We start from the raw sequence: 18,039 nt of genomic DNA on the forward strand, positions 1-18,039 counted from the left end.
AAGCCTTTAGTTTTTTAAAGTTTAATTGCTTACTATAGATGAAACTCAAATGTGTAGTTGAAGAGATACAATCTCAACAGGGCCTTTCTGTCAAAACTGACATTTCTACTCGTTCTTCCAATGTTATTTAAATCTTTTTTTTTTTTTTTTTTTAAGCAACAGCCCAATTTTCAGATTTTAATGATGGGGAAATTTGTTTTGAATAATATCATAATATTAAGTAAATACAATCTCACTGTGTTCTCATACATTTTTTAAACTCCACTTTTAAAACTTTATAAAAAGATGAATAAATTTCCTTGTTACAAATAGATCATTTGGAAATGGCAAGAATTCTTTGATTTTTCCCTAAGTTGTCATGGACATTGTAAACAAATGTGCGATATCCAAACTGCCTATAAAACATTAGCAATGCCAGGAGCCTCAGTGTCATTATTTCATTTATTAATAGAGATTGTCTATGGATTTCTTTCCAAAAACAGTTTTCAGCCACCCATCAATGCAACAAAATACTTTCATATTGCAAATTTTCTAATAACTCAGAGACAAAAATTTTAGCATATTAATGTTGAGTATTCAAGAAAAAAAAAGAAAAAGCATTAAAATTTTCATGATTTAAAGATATCTTTGTTTTTGAAGTGAAAATATATAATTCAATAAACTTGACAGAGCTTTCCTACATACATGATACAATTTTAGCATACCAGAATATGTGAAGTATCACCAACCTGTTATGTTAATATTCTTCTATGTATTCATATGCAAGCGTTTCCCTGACAAAAAACATGCTTTTGCTGCCTTGGTAAATTTTCCCTATCCTTGAAGACTCACCTCATATGTCATCTCTTCTGGGCTGCATTCTCTCACCTCTCAATCTTACATAAATAGCCTTCTTGATTATAGTCTCTTAACATCCTCTCTTTCTGCATTTGAATCATGTGGTTCAGGGTTTTTGCTCTTGTTTTGTTTTTTACTTTCTAATTAAGCCATGATTCCTTGAGGAATTTTATCAGACATTTTATTTATTTTCATTTTGAACATTTGTCTGGTATAGGGTAAGAACTCAGTAAAGTTTTAAGATTTACTGACATAGTTAAAAAGAGATCACTCTCCTTGCCATTTGACCAAAATCTCTCTCTCTCTGAGGAAGTACTGTGGTTGCTTGCTTCCTTTCTCCTTTCCTTTTATGCCAGTAAAAAAAATAATTGTTGCTCCTCGTGCAGGCAGTGTTTTCTTATGCCAACTGTAGTCTCATGTTCTGGATCTTTTTTTCCCTACCCCATAGCCTTGCCCTCTATGTTATAAATTATATGACCTGTTTATATTGGGATTCTTTTCTTTGGAAAATCAAATGAGATAATTCAATCAAAGGAATTAAGTTTATAATAGAGTAAATAAAGTAGCTAAAAATGGTTCAAGAGGAAGCCATAAAGTCAACCGATATATCACTAAGACATTAAGAATTCAGGAAAGTGAACAATAGCAATTTTAACTGCGGTTAGAACAATTTGAGGTTGTCTGCTCTTAAGCCAATTAAAAGCCAGCAAGAATGGAATTTAGTGAGTGCCAAAACACAAACTAAAGTAGAAATTATGTAAAATTAAGGATTAGGAAAAAAAAATAGCTACTTAGGTCAGTAATTTTTTTTTTTTTTTTTTTTTTTTTTTTACTGTGGGGCAAATATAAAAATCCAAACTTAAAAATATCAAGACGTGATTATTCTTTTTTATTAATTTTTATAGACTGCATTTTGATTCATTGTACACAAATCAGTACAACTTTTCATTTCTATGGTCGTATACAATGTAGATTCACCCCATTCGTGTAATCATACATGTACATAGGGTAATACTGTCTGTTTCATTCTACTAAGAAGTGATTATTCTAATATAAAAGAACTAAGCTTTCTTTCAATGGGACTTCTTTGCTTTAAATTATTTATGTGTAGGTTAAATAACTACCAGAGATTAAAGAAACTCAATGTAAAGTGTTAGAAATCATTTGTTCTCTAAGATCACATTGAAGACCACTGTAAAGAGAAGATATTTTACCTAACTTCTTCTAGATACACAGCTATTATTTTTAAAAGCCCAGACATTCACACATAAATTAGTACTTATAAGATGTGATAAAATAGAAATTTTTATGTTAAAGTTATCCACCAAATTTTGTATATGGAAAATGATAATGATTATCTCTTCTGAGAATACATGAGGAACAAAAATAGCAAACACTTTCTATGAAACGTTTGATGTGATATTTGTTTAATGCTAAAAACACTTATGAACCCAGCAACCAGCAATGCAGTACTGACAATAACAGAAGTATTGAAGTCCCCTGATAGTCTTCTCTTGTCCCATTATCCTGTCTTCCCCTAAGAAGGAACCAGAAACCTGGAATATGTGCTCATCATCTTTGTGATTTGTTGCAAGGAAATTATTTTAGGATACATGAATATATATCTAAAAATATATTCTTTATTTTTGATTTATCTTTAAACATAGATGAAATTATATTTTACCACATGTGGTCATTTGCAACTTGCTTATGTTTCTCAACATTTATGTCTAAGAGTTCTCCACAGTGTTGAGAGTAATTATAATTCATTTATTTTATCTAATAAATAAGAGTCTAGTGTGTAAACACATACATAAACAAATGCGCACATATCAGGTGTGTGATCCCTCACAGTAAAAACAAACAAGATGAAAGGGATCATCACCCCAGTTTTCGGTCAGGAAATACTTAGCAGAAACAACAACAACAACAACAAATAAGTCTCATTGAGCTGAAAACAGAAAGAAGCTGAGGTGACTGATAGGTCAGATAAAAGAAACAGGTGATCTACACAGAGAACAACTCTCAGAAATCTGCATTGAAGTCTCATTAAAATATGAACAAACAGTAAGCTATACATGCATAGGGTGAAAAACTAATGGAGAAGGAAAACACACAAGGGAGCTGAGAAAAGATACTGAATATTGCCCAAGGTCAGGAGAAATTGAAACTTCAACCAACCCACATTAATAAAACCATTATTTTATTCATGAGTCATTCAGTAGAGACTCTCAAAAGGATCAGGCTGTAGGAGTAGGGTTAATATAGCCCCAAAATAAAGGCTATTTTGAACCCATCCTAATAAAGAAAAAAAAAGTGTGGGAAGGGTAAGCTGGACCACAAATAAATTATTTCTGCAGCCCAAAAAAATTCATAAGTGGTTAAGGGACCTGACAACGTGCAGCCTCTACAAAACCAATAGAAGTGTGAAGAAACGAGCAAAAACAAAATATAGACTGTCAGCAGGAGAAAAATCAATATAAACACTACTAGAAATCTCAGATGAGATGGAATAAACAAAACATTTTAAAACAGATCTTAATATGTACAGTCATTGCAATGGTTAATTTTAGGTGTCAGTTTGACTGGGAAACCCAGATAGTTGATAAACACTATTCATGGGTCTAACTGTGAAAGTGTTGCCAGAAGAGATTGTCATTTGAATTGGTAGATAGAGTAAGGAAGATATTCCCTTACCAGTGTGAACAGGCATTATCTAATCCATTAAGGGCCTGGATAAAATAAAAAGGCTAAAGGAAAGTGAATTTGCACTGCATTATGAAACTGAGACTTCCATCTTCTACAATCCACAACACCAGGATCATACATTGCTGAGTCTTTGGATTTGAGGACTCACACCATCAGCCCCCAGTTTTTCTGGCATTTGGCCTCAGATTGAATTATACCTTTGGTTCCCCTGATTCTCAGAAACTTTGGACTCATACTGAATTATATCACTGTCTTCTCTGGTTCTGCAACTTACTGAGAGCAAATCATTAGACTTCTCAGCTTCAGAATCACATGAGTGAATTCCCATAATAAATATAGCCTTTCATATATATGTGAATATAGATATCTTCTTTATTGGTTCTCTTATCCTGGAAATACCTGACTGATAAAGTCACTAAGAGAAAAAACATCAACAATAATAGAAATATAAACTTTTTAAATGAAACTTTTAAAATAAGAAAATATATCTGAGATGAAAATTTTACTAGATTGGATAAATAGCAGATTAGATGTTGCAGAAAAGAAATCAATGAACTTGAACATAAAGCAATAGAAACTCTATAAAATACAGTATATTTAGTATTCTGTAGAGAAAGAAAATGAATTGTGCCAAAGAGATTCCTGGAATAAAAAGTTACACAATATATATGAAAATTGAGTCCAAGAAACAAGGGTTAGACAAGAAATATTTGGAGATTGTGAACAAATATTATCCAAAGTATTTTAAATCTTGGTCCCATAGTCCCCCAAATATCAATGAAACACAAGCATGGTAAAGACAAAGAAAAACGTATAAAGGCATACCTTCACATAATTGCTGAAAAAGAGTTAAAAAAGAAATTTTTAAAATGGTGTATCTGAAGTTATTTATCTAATAAAAATATTCTTCAAAAATCAAAGCAAAATAGACATTTTCATGGAATATAAAAAGCTGGATATACATTGTTGCAGTAGATTACAATAAAAGTAATGTTAAAGTTTTTTAGGCTAAAAGCAAAGTAATACTTTGGAAATTCCAGGCTTTAAAAACTAATGAAGAGCAAAAATTTTTTAATGTGTGTAAATATAAAACATTTTCCATTTTAGTCTTTAAGTTTTATAATTTCCATTTTTAACAATAGTGTGATTTGTAAATTACATAGAAATAATGTATAAAAATTGTACGAAGCATAAGGAGAATATTTAACTGTGATAATGTCAAATACATGTTGCGTGCCTTTAAATACCAAACACACAAAAAAGTTAAAGTTGTAATTAATAAGAAAGGCAAGGAAAGAGACCAAGGAGGAAATAAAGAACTGATGGAATGAAGAGAAAACCAATATTGTAATTCTGGAATTAAACCTGAGTACCAGTATATTAAATATAAATATACTGACCACAACAAAGGCAGACATTAATAAACAAAGTGAATTAATAAACATCATGGTCCTATAATATATTTCCCTCAAGAAGCCCACCTAAAATATGAATATGTGTGTGTTTATACATGTGAAGTGCAAAGAGACAAAAGTCAAGAGATACATGTGAAGCAGTAATTATAAGAACATTGTCTGATAGTAAGAAAATCTCTTCAGTGTTCCTATATATACTGTAGTACAAAAAATGTTTCTTAAGATAAAGATGAAAATTTTAGAATTACAAGAAAGTTAGTTTCTCAAGAAGACATGACAAATCCAAAATATAAATAAACCTAATACTAGAGCTTTAAATACATGAAGCAAAAGCTCATAGAACTTAATGAAGAAACTGATAATCTCTTAACTATAGTAGGAGATTTTAGCACTCTTTTTCAGTAATTGTTCAGTTTCAAGAACCACAGAATAGAAACATCAGTGTAGTAACTTCTTTCCAATAGTTTATCATTTACAAGAAGAAAGTGAGTAAAGTACAGATGACTTGAACACAACTATTAACTAGTTTGACCTGACACTGGAAGTATGCTGCAACACACAATCACACAATATACTTATGAGCATATGAAACATTTACTAATATGAACCATACATAGGCTGTGCCTCAGCAAAAGTCTCATTACAACAAAAATAAAATTAAGAAAATATGTTCTTTAATTATAATAAAATTACATATCAATAAGATGAAGATGAAAAAAGATCAACAAATATTTGGAAATTCAAAATGCATGTCTGAATAACCAAACTATCAAGGAGAAATTTTAAAATATTTTGAAGTAAATGATAATATGTATAATACAATGTGTGATGCAATTAAAGCATTATTTAGAGGTAAATGGTTACTTTGAAAAAGGGAACATTTGAAAATCAGTAATCCACACTTCTACCTTAAATGGAAGAAAAATAAATATAAACTCAAAGTAGAAGGGAAAAAATAAAGAGCAGAAGTCAATAAAATCATATATAAAGAGATAATAGGAAAAATATGAAACTAAATGCTAGTTTTTAGAAATTGTCAACAAAACTGATAAATATCGAAGAGATAAAATTCAAATTACAAATTTCAAATATGAAAGAGAAAACATCACTATGTCTCTATTGTAAAATACTAAAAGAATGGAATACCGATGATAACATTTAATTTTACAATGAGGCCAAATAACTCCTTAAAGATATAAATCCTAAAACTAGCACAAAAAGAAATAGGAAATAAGAATTGTTCTGTATTTATTAATTAAATTTAATTTTTAATTAAAAGGCTTCACACTACAAAAACTTTGGACCCAGTTAACTCAACTTTTTAATTTTATCAAACATGTAAGAAATTATACAACATGGCCATCTGAGGTTTATCTCAGGAATGCAGTTTTTTTAATTATTAAAAATTAATGTAACTTGCCACATGAATAGATAAAAGAGGATAATCTTACATTCATCTTAATAATACAGAAGAAGCAGATGAAAAATCCAATATATTAGATGAAATACTCAGCAATGTAGTGTTAGAAGTTTTCTCACCCAGGTAAAAGGCACCTTCAAAAAAAAATCAGTATTTAATATAATATTTAATAGTCAAGGACTGAAATATTTCACCTTCATTTTTCTCTTCTCATCACTTATGTTCCACATTTAATGATTTAGAGAGTACAATAAAGCACAAAAGAAATACTTTTGATGCAAAAAATTGACATTAAGCTGTTTTTGCTTGCAAATACCATTATATGCATATATAGACTATTTTAATGGATAACCACAAAAAGACACAAAATTAATATTTAGGGGTAAACTAAAAATATGCACAGGATCTGAACACTGAGAAATTTTATAACATTTCTGGGAAAAATTAAAGAATATTTAAATGATGAGATAAACCATGTTCATGGATATCCAGATTCAATAGTGTTCAAAAGTCAATTCTACTCAAACCTATGAATTCAACATAATGCAGTCAGAATCTCTGAAGGCTTTTATTTTTCTTCAAATTAGCAAGCCACTTCTGAAACTTACATGAAAATTTAAAGAACATAGAATAATCAAATTGACTTGTAAGAACAAGAATACTTAAAAACTGAACCAGTTGATTTCAACATTTACTCAAGGTTTACTCTGAAAGCAATTATAATCAAGAAAATTAAAAATTAGCATAAGGATAGGTTTACAGGTAATTGAAGAGAGTCCAGAAATAGGCCCAAACATAAAAGATTAATTAATTTATCGCAAAAGTGCTAAGTAGTTGGATAGATAAAGGATAATTTTTTTCAACAAATGCTGCCAGTATGTGGAAATCCATGTTGCATAATTTGATCCATTGATCCTTTAACCCTATTTCACTATATAGACAAAGAAATAATTGTACCACAGAACTCCATGTAAAAACTTTGAAACTTCTAGAATAAATCTTCACTTTTGACTTTCTGGAATCAAAAAATATTTCTTAAGAAAAACACAAAATGCTGGAGAAAAGATTACAAGTTCTTCACCAAAATCAAAACTTTTATATTTCAAAGGCCTCTCGTATTTTGTTTTGTTTTGTTTTTAAAAAAGGAAGCTCAGATTGGGGAAAATATATGTAACATATTTGAGAAAAGATTTGTATCCAGAATTACAGCTAGCTCTTACATTTCAAAAAATGTAAGAAGAAAATGCAATATAAAAATGAAACAAATATTTGAATAACCAAATGGCCCACAAAAACATGAAAAAAAAATGTTCAAATTTGTTAGTAATCAGAGAATGCAGTGAAATCACTCTAATATCACTGCATATTCATAAAACTGGCTAAAATTAGAGAGTTACAATACCAACTGTTTTCAAAGAAACATAACAACTAGAAATTTCATATATAGCTGGTGGAAGCATAAACGTATGCAACTTCTGTGGAAAATAGTCTTGCAGTTTCCTTTATGGTGAAAACTTTACCTTACCACATGACCCAGAGTTTCTGCTACTAGTTATTTATCCACTTCATAGCATGCGACTTCATCTCCTTGTTTTCCAACATCAGACTTCCACCACCTCCACCTTGACTGTTTTTCTAATTTTGAATATTTAATGTCTTGTTAGGATGGATTTCCATTTTCACATACCAATTTAGATGTTAGTAAGACAGCACTAGCAGGTATAACAACCTGTCTCAGGATCTTAGCAAAGCAAGTGTTTAAATGACAGTCTTATTGATTGACATTGGTGATGTAGTAGTCCGTCACTTTCCTCTTCGTAGTCCTCTAGGAGCTCGGTCCTGACATCCTCACCTGGGACTTCCAGAGTTTCCCTGGGCACTGATATTCACCTACCCAAAAGAAAAAGAGTTGAAATGTATAGAATATTTTAAAGGTAATTCTACTACATCTCATTGCCAGGAACAAGCATCATATCCATGCCAATTTGAATAGAAAACAGCAAATGGGTGTGTAGGAGAAAAAAGAAATAAATGAATTTTAGGAAGAGCTGAGCTTCCCAGTCTTCACTATGTACTCCATCTGTTCAGAAATTTTCACTATCTTTTCATATTTTTACGGGTACCCTATTTATTTTACTATGTGTTTCTAAAATCTAAAGTTTATCAATAACCTAACTCTTCTCTACCACAAAAGAAAAGAACTTTGGGACACATTAACTCTAATTAATCCTTCCATCACTAGCTCTTTTTGGTCAGCATTTTAGTTCTGTCATTTTATATACCTACATTATTAGTCTTGTCATTATTATTATAATGTTTTCCAATTTGTACTTGTATTTTCAGCTTCTTTTCTGGAGTATTGTCCTTCTTTCTAAAGTATATATCCTTTAGTGATAGTGTATTAGTAATAAACTTGTTCAGTTTTTGTATACCTGATATCTTTATTTTTCAATCATAACAGAAAACGTACAAGACACAAAATTCTGGATTCATAATCAACCCCCAAGCATATTGAACATGTAAACACTCGAACGTATTCTTCTGATTCCATTGTTGCTATTGGAAAGTTAGTGAACATTCTAATCAGGTTTTGTAGAGATTTGTCTTTCCTCCCTACTTACGAGTGTGTGATTGATGCTCTGTGTTCTTAGTCATGCCTTGTATATATTATGATACCTGTATTTATGGATTCATAGGCATCATTTTGGAAAATTTTTATGCCATTTCTCTAAGGATATTACTTAGTTTCCTCTTTCTCTAATCACTCCCTCTCTCACTCCCTTCCCCTTCCTCCCTCTATATGTTTCTCTCTACCTCCCTCCAACTCCCAGCCTTAATAGCGCTGTCTATTACTCCCTCACCTCTGCTTCTACCCCCATCTCTCATATTTGACTGGATTTATGCTGGTTTTATATTACATGTCTATGAATTGAAGTTCAACCTTATTTCATATTTTCTCTATGTCTATTGGTATCTCATTCAAAGATTCAAACCTCTCAACCATTTCCATTATATTCACTACAGCTATGTGCAATTCCATGTTTAACTTAGACATTGAGTTTTATATTTATAGAATTACATTTTTATATTTTATTTATATTTCTTTTTAAATCTGCATACTTTCTTTTACAGTCATATCTTCCTCGATTGGTTTTTAATTCATAATCATCCTAATTCCAAGGTTCACTGTTTATTAAAGGTTTGTTTCAATAAGAAATTATGTGTGATTCTGCACTCAATTCCAAGATGACTAAATAAGAATGGTTGAATTAATTGGAGCAACAAAAATTAAAAAGTGAAAGCAGTGTGGAGATTCCTTAGAAAACTTGGCATGGAACCACGATCTGACCCAACTATCCCACTCCTTGGCCTATACCCAAAGGATTTAAAATCAGCATACTACAGTGATGTAGCCGCATCAATGTTCATAGCTCCTCAATTCACAATAGCCAGATTGTGGAGCCAACCTAAATGCCCCTCAATTGATGAATGGATAAATAAACTGTGATACACACACACACACACACACACACACACACACACACACACACACACAATGGAATATTACTCAGTCAGAAGGAATAATAAAATTATGGCATTGGCAGGCAAATGGATGAAATAGGAGAATATCATGCTAATCTCAAAAAACCAAAGGAGGAATGATCTCGTTGATAAGGGATGATGATACATAATGGGGGTGGAAGGGAGGCAAGAATGGAGGAAGGAGGGACTGTGTAGAGGGAAAAGAGGAGTGGGAGAGGTGGGGGGAAGGAAAAAAACAACAGAATGAATCAAACACCATTACCCTATGTAAATGTATAATTACACAAATGGTATGCCTCTACTTCTTGTACAGAGAAACAAGTTGTAACTGATTTGTTTACAATAAAAAATAAATAAATATAAAAAATTTAAAAAGTGAAATTCCACCATTAAAACACAAAAATCTGTAAATCTAGTCTTTAGGTAAAAAATAAATATAACCATTTTCTATGTAGGAGACTCAGATAAAAATAAAGTGACCAACTACAAAAATAAAAATAAGAGGATAAATAGGAAAGTTGCATGAGGTTAATGGAATATTTAAAAATATAATTTAAATAAAGTATCATTCAATTAGAGGGTAATTTTGTTTCTATTAAGATAAACTAAGCATAATCAAAGAAAACATGGTAAAGAACTAATCCCACTGATAACAGCAGACCCAGGTAACTTTCTGTGAGAGTCTTATTGGTATTCCAAGAAAAAAAATAGCTTTCCTACTCTTCAAGTTCACATCCAATATAGGAGATAGGAATATTTTGGCATGTTACCAAGCAATCATTCTTTACTATGATACCACATCTGTCAAAGCTAACTATATACAAACCAACCACAAACTAACAAATGAGCACACACACAGCAAACCTAATAAGGTATACACAATTTCTACTTAAAAAAAAAAAGATGTAAAATTCTAAAAATCACAAATCAGTTCTTACATATATTAAAAGAATGATATGCCCTATTTATGCAACAGTTATTCCAGAAAGCAGAATTCAGCTTTTCTGGATATTACCAGAATATGTACCTAAACAAAGAAGCAAGTACTGTCAACTTTTGAATCTATAAATTTCAGTTTTATGTCTTATTCCTAAGAAAATAAAAAAGAAAAGTGTTTAATGATACCCAAGGACTTTTATTGTAGTTGTGTTAAAAATAATGAGCATAACTATTGATTCCTAAAAGAAAAAAATATTTTTTGCTAAAATAATAATTTTGAAAAATACCTATACCTAAAATCTATGGCAAAATGTTATAAGAGATGAAAATAAGATACACAAAGTGCTTTGTTATTTAAAATAGAATCTTAGCTGGTTACACAAATAAGAACGTGGCTGAAGATGAGGCATTTAGGACAAGTCTCAAAGGATTGGTAGAAATTTAACAGATATGATGGGAAACACAGAGAGATGTGTTTCTAGGTCAGGAGATGTGGAAGGAGGTAGTGAGAAATCAAACTAGAAAAGTCCAGAACATAAAGTGTATTAAATATAGATAGCAATAAATAAATCAGTGGAACAGAACTGAGAAGCCTGAAACAGACTCAAGTGTGTGAGACATAGGACAGATTCAAGTATGTGATATTATATGACAAAAGCACATTTTGTAGCAAAGGACATCTTACTTATTTAATGACACTGGAATAATTACATTCCCTATCTCACACCAAAACTTTTAATATAATCCAGATGGATTAAAAATCAAAACATTTAAATGTAATTTTTAAAATGCTACCCAAAATTCTGCAGAAAATATTGACATAAATGAATTTAGATATCATCTTCTACACAAGAAAAAGTTCAGAAGTTATGAAGGAAACTGTAGACATGTGTGTTTCTCCCAAAAAGAGTTTATAAAATAGTATCATAGATGCTATATAAGCTAATAATACAAGGAGGAATACTATTTATAAGAAACAAGGTCTTAAAAGGTATTAATGCACAAGAATTCTAAGAAATGAAACAATGAAAACAGGCAAATAAAACAGAAAAATAGGGAAAATGATATAAGCAAACAGTTCACAGAAAAGCAGATACAAATGACCAGTGAAATTATGAAAGTATGTTCAACTTTATTAGAGATGCAAATATTAATTAAGCAGCAAAATAGCACATTTTACCCATCAATACTGACAAAATTAAATTGATTCTGTACAATGTTGGCAAAAATGCAAAGAGAATCATATATTACCAATAAGTATAGAAACTGCTACTGTATTATTGAAGAACAATCTTGCATTACTTATTAATATGAAAAATGAGCATGCCCCTTGATCCATCAATTCTTTTTTTATGAAAGTCTGTTGCAGAAAATAAAAGCAATAGTACATGATATATGTGCCAGATTCTTTATTGCAGCATTGTTCTTTAGTTGTGAAAAAAGAAAAGAATGGAACAAAACTTACTACACTCAATGTCTATCAGGTACAGTCAGTTAAATTCTGCTACATATAAACAATGGAATAATATGTGACTATTTTAATCAGAATAAGTCAGGTCAATATTATTGGATGTGGTCTTTCAATAACAACAACAACACCAACAAAAAGTAGACAACATTTACAGTTTCCAAAAGACAAAACAAAAATAACATCATATGTGTAGATATAGACATTATAGACATGAGAGATTACATGTGAACCGTTATTCGTTGTTGCAGAAAGTAGAAATTTGCCAGAGAATGGGGACAAGAAATTTAATTCATGATCCTTTTGTTTGACTCATTGCCATAAGTGTATATTAGGAATTTTGTCATATTACTTGTATCATTTAAAAAATATAAACTTATTAAAGTATCATGTGCCAAAGTAAAATACTGTCTCTGAATTGATTTATTGAAATATGAAAGAAAAGGCAACTATCCTTTTGTAATCTAACTACTTATCAGACAATCCACATGGAAAACGAAGTGTATCAAGCAGCACATGGTCCTTAATTGTGATTACATTTTATTACACTCAGCCTATTAAGTGCTTAAATTACCAGATAACAGAATCTATGTTCCTAATAGTAGAAAGTGTATTAACCGTATTTTTGCTCCCTATTATAGCCCTGTTCCAACAATCACATGGATGAAGGTTAATGGTTATATTCCTAGTAAGTCACGTCTGCGGAAATCTCAGGCAGTGCTGGAAATACCGAATGTGCAGCTGGATGACGCTGGCATATATGAGTGCAGAGCTGAAAACTCCCGTGGAAAAAATTCTTTTCGTGGACAATTACAAATATACAGTAAGTTCTTTCACTTGAGCATGTTCTAGTTCCAAGTGTCAATCTGAAAATGTAAATTTAATTAAATATTGTTGGTTAGATACATAAAAACCAAGAAATAATTTATAACTAATTGATTTGCATAATAAAGCATGATGTAAAATTATCCTACATACAGAAATTTTTTAAATCAAAAATAAATGAGGAATTACCAATCTGTTTGTACAGCTTACACAGTTTACATCCTTAAAAATAATATATTTTCTTGGTATTATCCTTTGATAAATTAAAGCTCTTACTTTATTGACTCATTCTAACCCTAGACCTGAATCAGGGGTCACCATCTATTGTCCATTAGCCAAATTCTGCCCAGCTCTTGTATTTAGTAATTACAGTTTTATTGGAATACAGTCAAATCCATTTGCTATATATCATCTATGTCCACTTTTTACCTGGCTACTGCAGAATTCAGTAAAGACAGAAACCAGCTGACTTAAATGACTGAAATATTTACTATCAGGCTCTTTGCATAAAGTTGGTTGACTTCTGGCCTGAATTAATACATCTGTATTACAAATAGCCTCAATGGCCTGTTTATATTGTCCAAAGATGCCAAAGAGCCCACCAGGTAATGTGTGAGAAATAGGACAATCTGGATCAATTTTTTTTTTTTTTTTAACAATCTCATCTTTGCCTTTAGGGGTCACAAATCACATCCATTTTCATATTTGCTTTTACAGTATACATAATGGGTGATAATATTCTTATCTGCCAAGTGAGTGCACACAAAAGAAGAGGAACACTATAAGCCAGAGCATTGAAATGAGCAATGTCAAAATAACTTCTGACTGATTCCTCTAAGCAATGACTGTAACTGTATCTCAAGATAAGTTCTCCTCAAAAAACTAAATATTCTGTACAAGGATTCTTTTATTTTATTTTTGTTTTTCATCAATACTGAGGTTTGAATGCATAAGCACTTTACCACATCCCTAGCCCTTTTTCTTTTTTAAATTTTAAACAAGTTCTTGCTAACTTGCCAGATTGGCCTTGAACTTGTGATTTTCCTGCTTCTGCTTCCTGAGTCACTGGAATTACAAGCATGAGCTACCACCCCTGGCTCTATATAAGGATTCTTAAGGAGTATTATGAAATCCTATTAAAGTCTGAAATCAGTCTTTTTCTTTACCTTTAACAACTCCTTTGGGAATGTAGCACACCAACCAATTTGACTATGCCATACAAATCTCATCATTCATTCATTCATTTAATTATTGTTTATTATATGTCTCTTACTGCTCCTCGTGATAACAATGGAGCTTTGAAAGAACTCATTGTCCATTGGATTAAATGAAAAGTGAATCCTGCATTTGCACAGAACATGGGCTGTAATGAAGATGTGTGCATACTGCCTTCTACTCAGGGAAAGCCTTAGGAAGGATCCTTACCTGAAGTGCTGAACTGAAGAAGGCATTCTGGAAGAAAACAATAAAAAGTTATTTAAGACTTTTTGGATTCTAGATTTTAATGAAATCTGTAAAGTTAATAATTTTGGATGAAACTCAAAGTATTCATAAGTGTTCATAATTCCTTAAGGTAAACCAGTAGGACAGGTCTCTACCGATAGGGGGGAAAATGCTGTTATACCTCAATGAAACAGTGATTTAGTTTCAAATACATTGTGCAATTTTATCCTCACAGCAATAGTATAATTTCTAGCCCTGCTTTACAGACAAAAATTTGATACATATAATAAATGTTAAACTGGGACTTTATTACTTAATAGCTTGCATGTAACACATGCACACACAGACTCATACACAAACTAGGAAATTTGTATTACTCTTAAAGCTATAGAAAAATTGTTGCAAATATCTGTTGTGAAGAATGAGCCACATCTAAGTAGAATGGGTTGTAGAGTCCGTAGACTGAGGCTCCCATATGACCCAACTCTATTTACTCCTCCTCCTTATCCATCTGTTTAATTCATAGGCTGTAATGATTATTACCAAGAATCTTGAAAAAAAAACTACTTTGACTCAAAATTATTGGTATAGCTTCTGATGAGAAAGTATGTCACTATGAAATGATTGGCGGGCTCTGCTTATCATGTACATTTACATGAATGCTTTAGGACAGCCAGATAAAGGCAAATTTGCATAAAGCATGCATCACTCTGAATAGAAAAACAATCAACATTATTTCCTAGAATGAGAAACTAGACCAGCTAAAACTAAATGAATGCCACACAGTTCTGACAGATCAGGTGTACACATTAACCAAAACAACTCTTAGTTATTAGGGTTCCTATGACAGTTGAGGAAGTTAGATCTAGAAGTACTGAACTTATCACACAAGATGTCATTAATAAGCAGAAGCCAAGGATGTAGTTCAGTAGTAGAACACTTACCTAGCATATATGAGGTCCTGGATTTGATCTCCAGCACCTCAAAAATAGTTTAAAAATAAGCAGTAGAACTAGAATCCAGCTTAGAACTGGCAATGACACCAAAATTCAACTCCCACCTACAATTCTAGCTATAGGATGCTACCTCTCAATGAGTTGTGACTGATCTGAGCCCAGGCATGTGATGGAAAGCAGGTAATTCCTATCAACATTGGAGAAAGCTGTTTGATGTATTCAGACTCTTGTCACTCATTCTTATTAGTTATTTTTCTTTTCTTCAAAATTGTGTTTATCTAGATTAGGTATAATTTTGTTGATATTTTAGCTATGAAATTATACTACAGATTTATTATAGGAAATGATACATAATTATAGATTCCTGATTCATATATAGTAAAAATTTTCAAAACTGCTTTGGAGAAAATTTTTTTTCAGACTTGAATTCTACTTTTATCATGAAAATGGTGCCATATTCATGTACAGAGTTGATAAAAAATTGAAGTTGAAGTTACCAAATGGGCAATGGATTGGGGTGTGGAGTAACTAATACTTATTATTCTCAATCATCATAGTAGCCCACTGAAGTAGGAATTATCATCTGCAGGTTACAAATGGGACTCATTAAAGTTAAGTAAGTCATTCCCAATCACATATTAGAGCAAGGGCATGGTAGTACTGGGATTTGAACCTATATTCACCCTCAACTGTATAATCATTTCAACACACCGCATTTCCTCTCACTGGCCCACAGCTGAGAGTCATATTATGAAAACTGATCTATGTGGATAAAATATGTTGACTCCTCAATGCTTAAGAATACAGGAACAATGAAGGAGGCCAATAACACTTAGCATTTATCAGTACAGAGTTGCAGGATTTCTACTGACAAGAGATAATTAGCAAGAGTTTTCTTTATGCACATCTGCTTAGTGTTTTTAAAAATGTAACCCGGAGACTGATATGAAGCTCAAATGTATGGCATAAGTACTTGTCAATATACTGTACATCTGGTGAGGTTTTAACAGTTTCTGAGTTTAAAGTGCCATATGTCTCTTCAGTTTTCCATACCGTAAAAGAGGTGGCCTTAGAAAAGCTAGATAAATGAAGTTACTTAATTTTCACTTTGGCCAACTTGGAATTTTCTTTTTCCACATAGACTAAAGATACCCCACAATGCAGACCATGTCTTGGTATATGCTAGCCCCACATTATTATTCAGAAGCCAAAGCCATTGCCTTTTAGTTACCTGTTATCTTCCACTAAAGCAAACCTTAAAACATAACCTTATATGTTTCTGCTATTATGTTACTGAAAATTTTTTGCTTTTTAATGAATATTAAAAGTGCTGTACTATCATTTTCATCCCATAGCCTCAGACAAATTCAGTCTGAAATCCAGTATTTAATTGTTTATTTTAAAATCTTATCACTGCCCTTTCATATAATCTCTTTTTGGCTTGGCAGATAGTGCTGACCTATTGGCTTATGACATACCAAACAGTGTAAAGAAATGTGTTTTAAAAGCTGAGCTTCAGTTGTATTAAATATAACCCACATTTTCCAAATATACCATGAAGGATGACAATTCAAAAATCCAAATAGCCTTAAAGTTTACCCAATGATGATGTTAAATTTATTTTTAAAATATGGAGCTTAATGTCATTGTAGCATGATACACTATCCACATTTCATTTGATGTTTATGTGTATATTTGTCTGAACTTGTTTGAAAGTTTTTATGTGACAAGCAGTTGAATGTGGTATTTAGAGAAGCAGTCCAATGACATCATTTAGTTATAGTGTTTTAGAGTCTTTTCTATTATGTGATATAGATGTAAATATGGATATATAAATCTTATGAAGACTGCACAATGATTTATAAACCAAGAAGAGTCATAGTTAAATACAGTAAGATCTGAAACCATCTCAAAATTGATAAATTGATAGCATTATTTAAATACAAAGGACAATATTGCAAGCCATTTTTATTCAGAATGAATAGAATAATAGAATGAATTTGAATAATATTTCAGTTGCATCTCACCCACTAGATTTTCAGGTGAAAACAAAGGATACTTGCATGTTTGCACTCGTATTCTCTCTGTAAGCATTGCATCTGTAGTGGTGTCTATAAACATAAGAAAGGAAAGCAGGATTTAGTGCATTATAATGGTATTAATCTCTTGTTTGATTCTCATGACAAATTTATTTTGAAATCAGTATTCTAAATTTTACTATTTTATAGAGCAATCCAAATATGTTTGGAGAAACATTGAAATTTCTATAATTTCTATTATGCAGATGACAAAATTTGTTATATTAATGTTTTAACAGTTTATCCTTCCTATTTTCCTTTTTGTGAATTTTTAAGATACTTTTTTTTTTTTAAAGCAGTACTGGGGATTGAACCCAGGGCCTTGTACTTATGAGGCAAGCACACTACCAACTGAGCTATATCCCCAGCCCAAGATACTTTCTTTTAACACCCATGAACTGCATAG

At 31.4% G+C, this 18,039-nt stretch overlaps 1 protein-coding gene across 1 annotated transcript in view; it reads left to right on the forward strand.

Annotated features, from left to right (window-relative positions):
- The window catches only part of CNTN5 (contactin 5), a 1,212,510-nt gene that overhangs the window by 932,632 nt on the left and 261,839 nt on the right, over window positions 1–18,039 (forward strand). The window contains exon 11 of the mRNA XM_079101923.1: window positions 12,973–13,154. Within this exon, the coding sequence (XP_078958049.1) occupies window positions 12,973–13,154 (182 nt within the window). The remainder of the gene's footprint in view (window positions 1–12,972; window positions 13,155–18,039) is intronic.

Source organism: Sciurus vulgaris (genome assembly GCF_902686455.1).
Source record: "Sciurus vulgaris genome assembly, chromosome: 11".
NCBI lineage: Eukaryota > Metazoa > Chordata > Mammalia > Rodentia > Sciuridae > Sciurus > Sciurus vulgaris.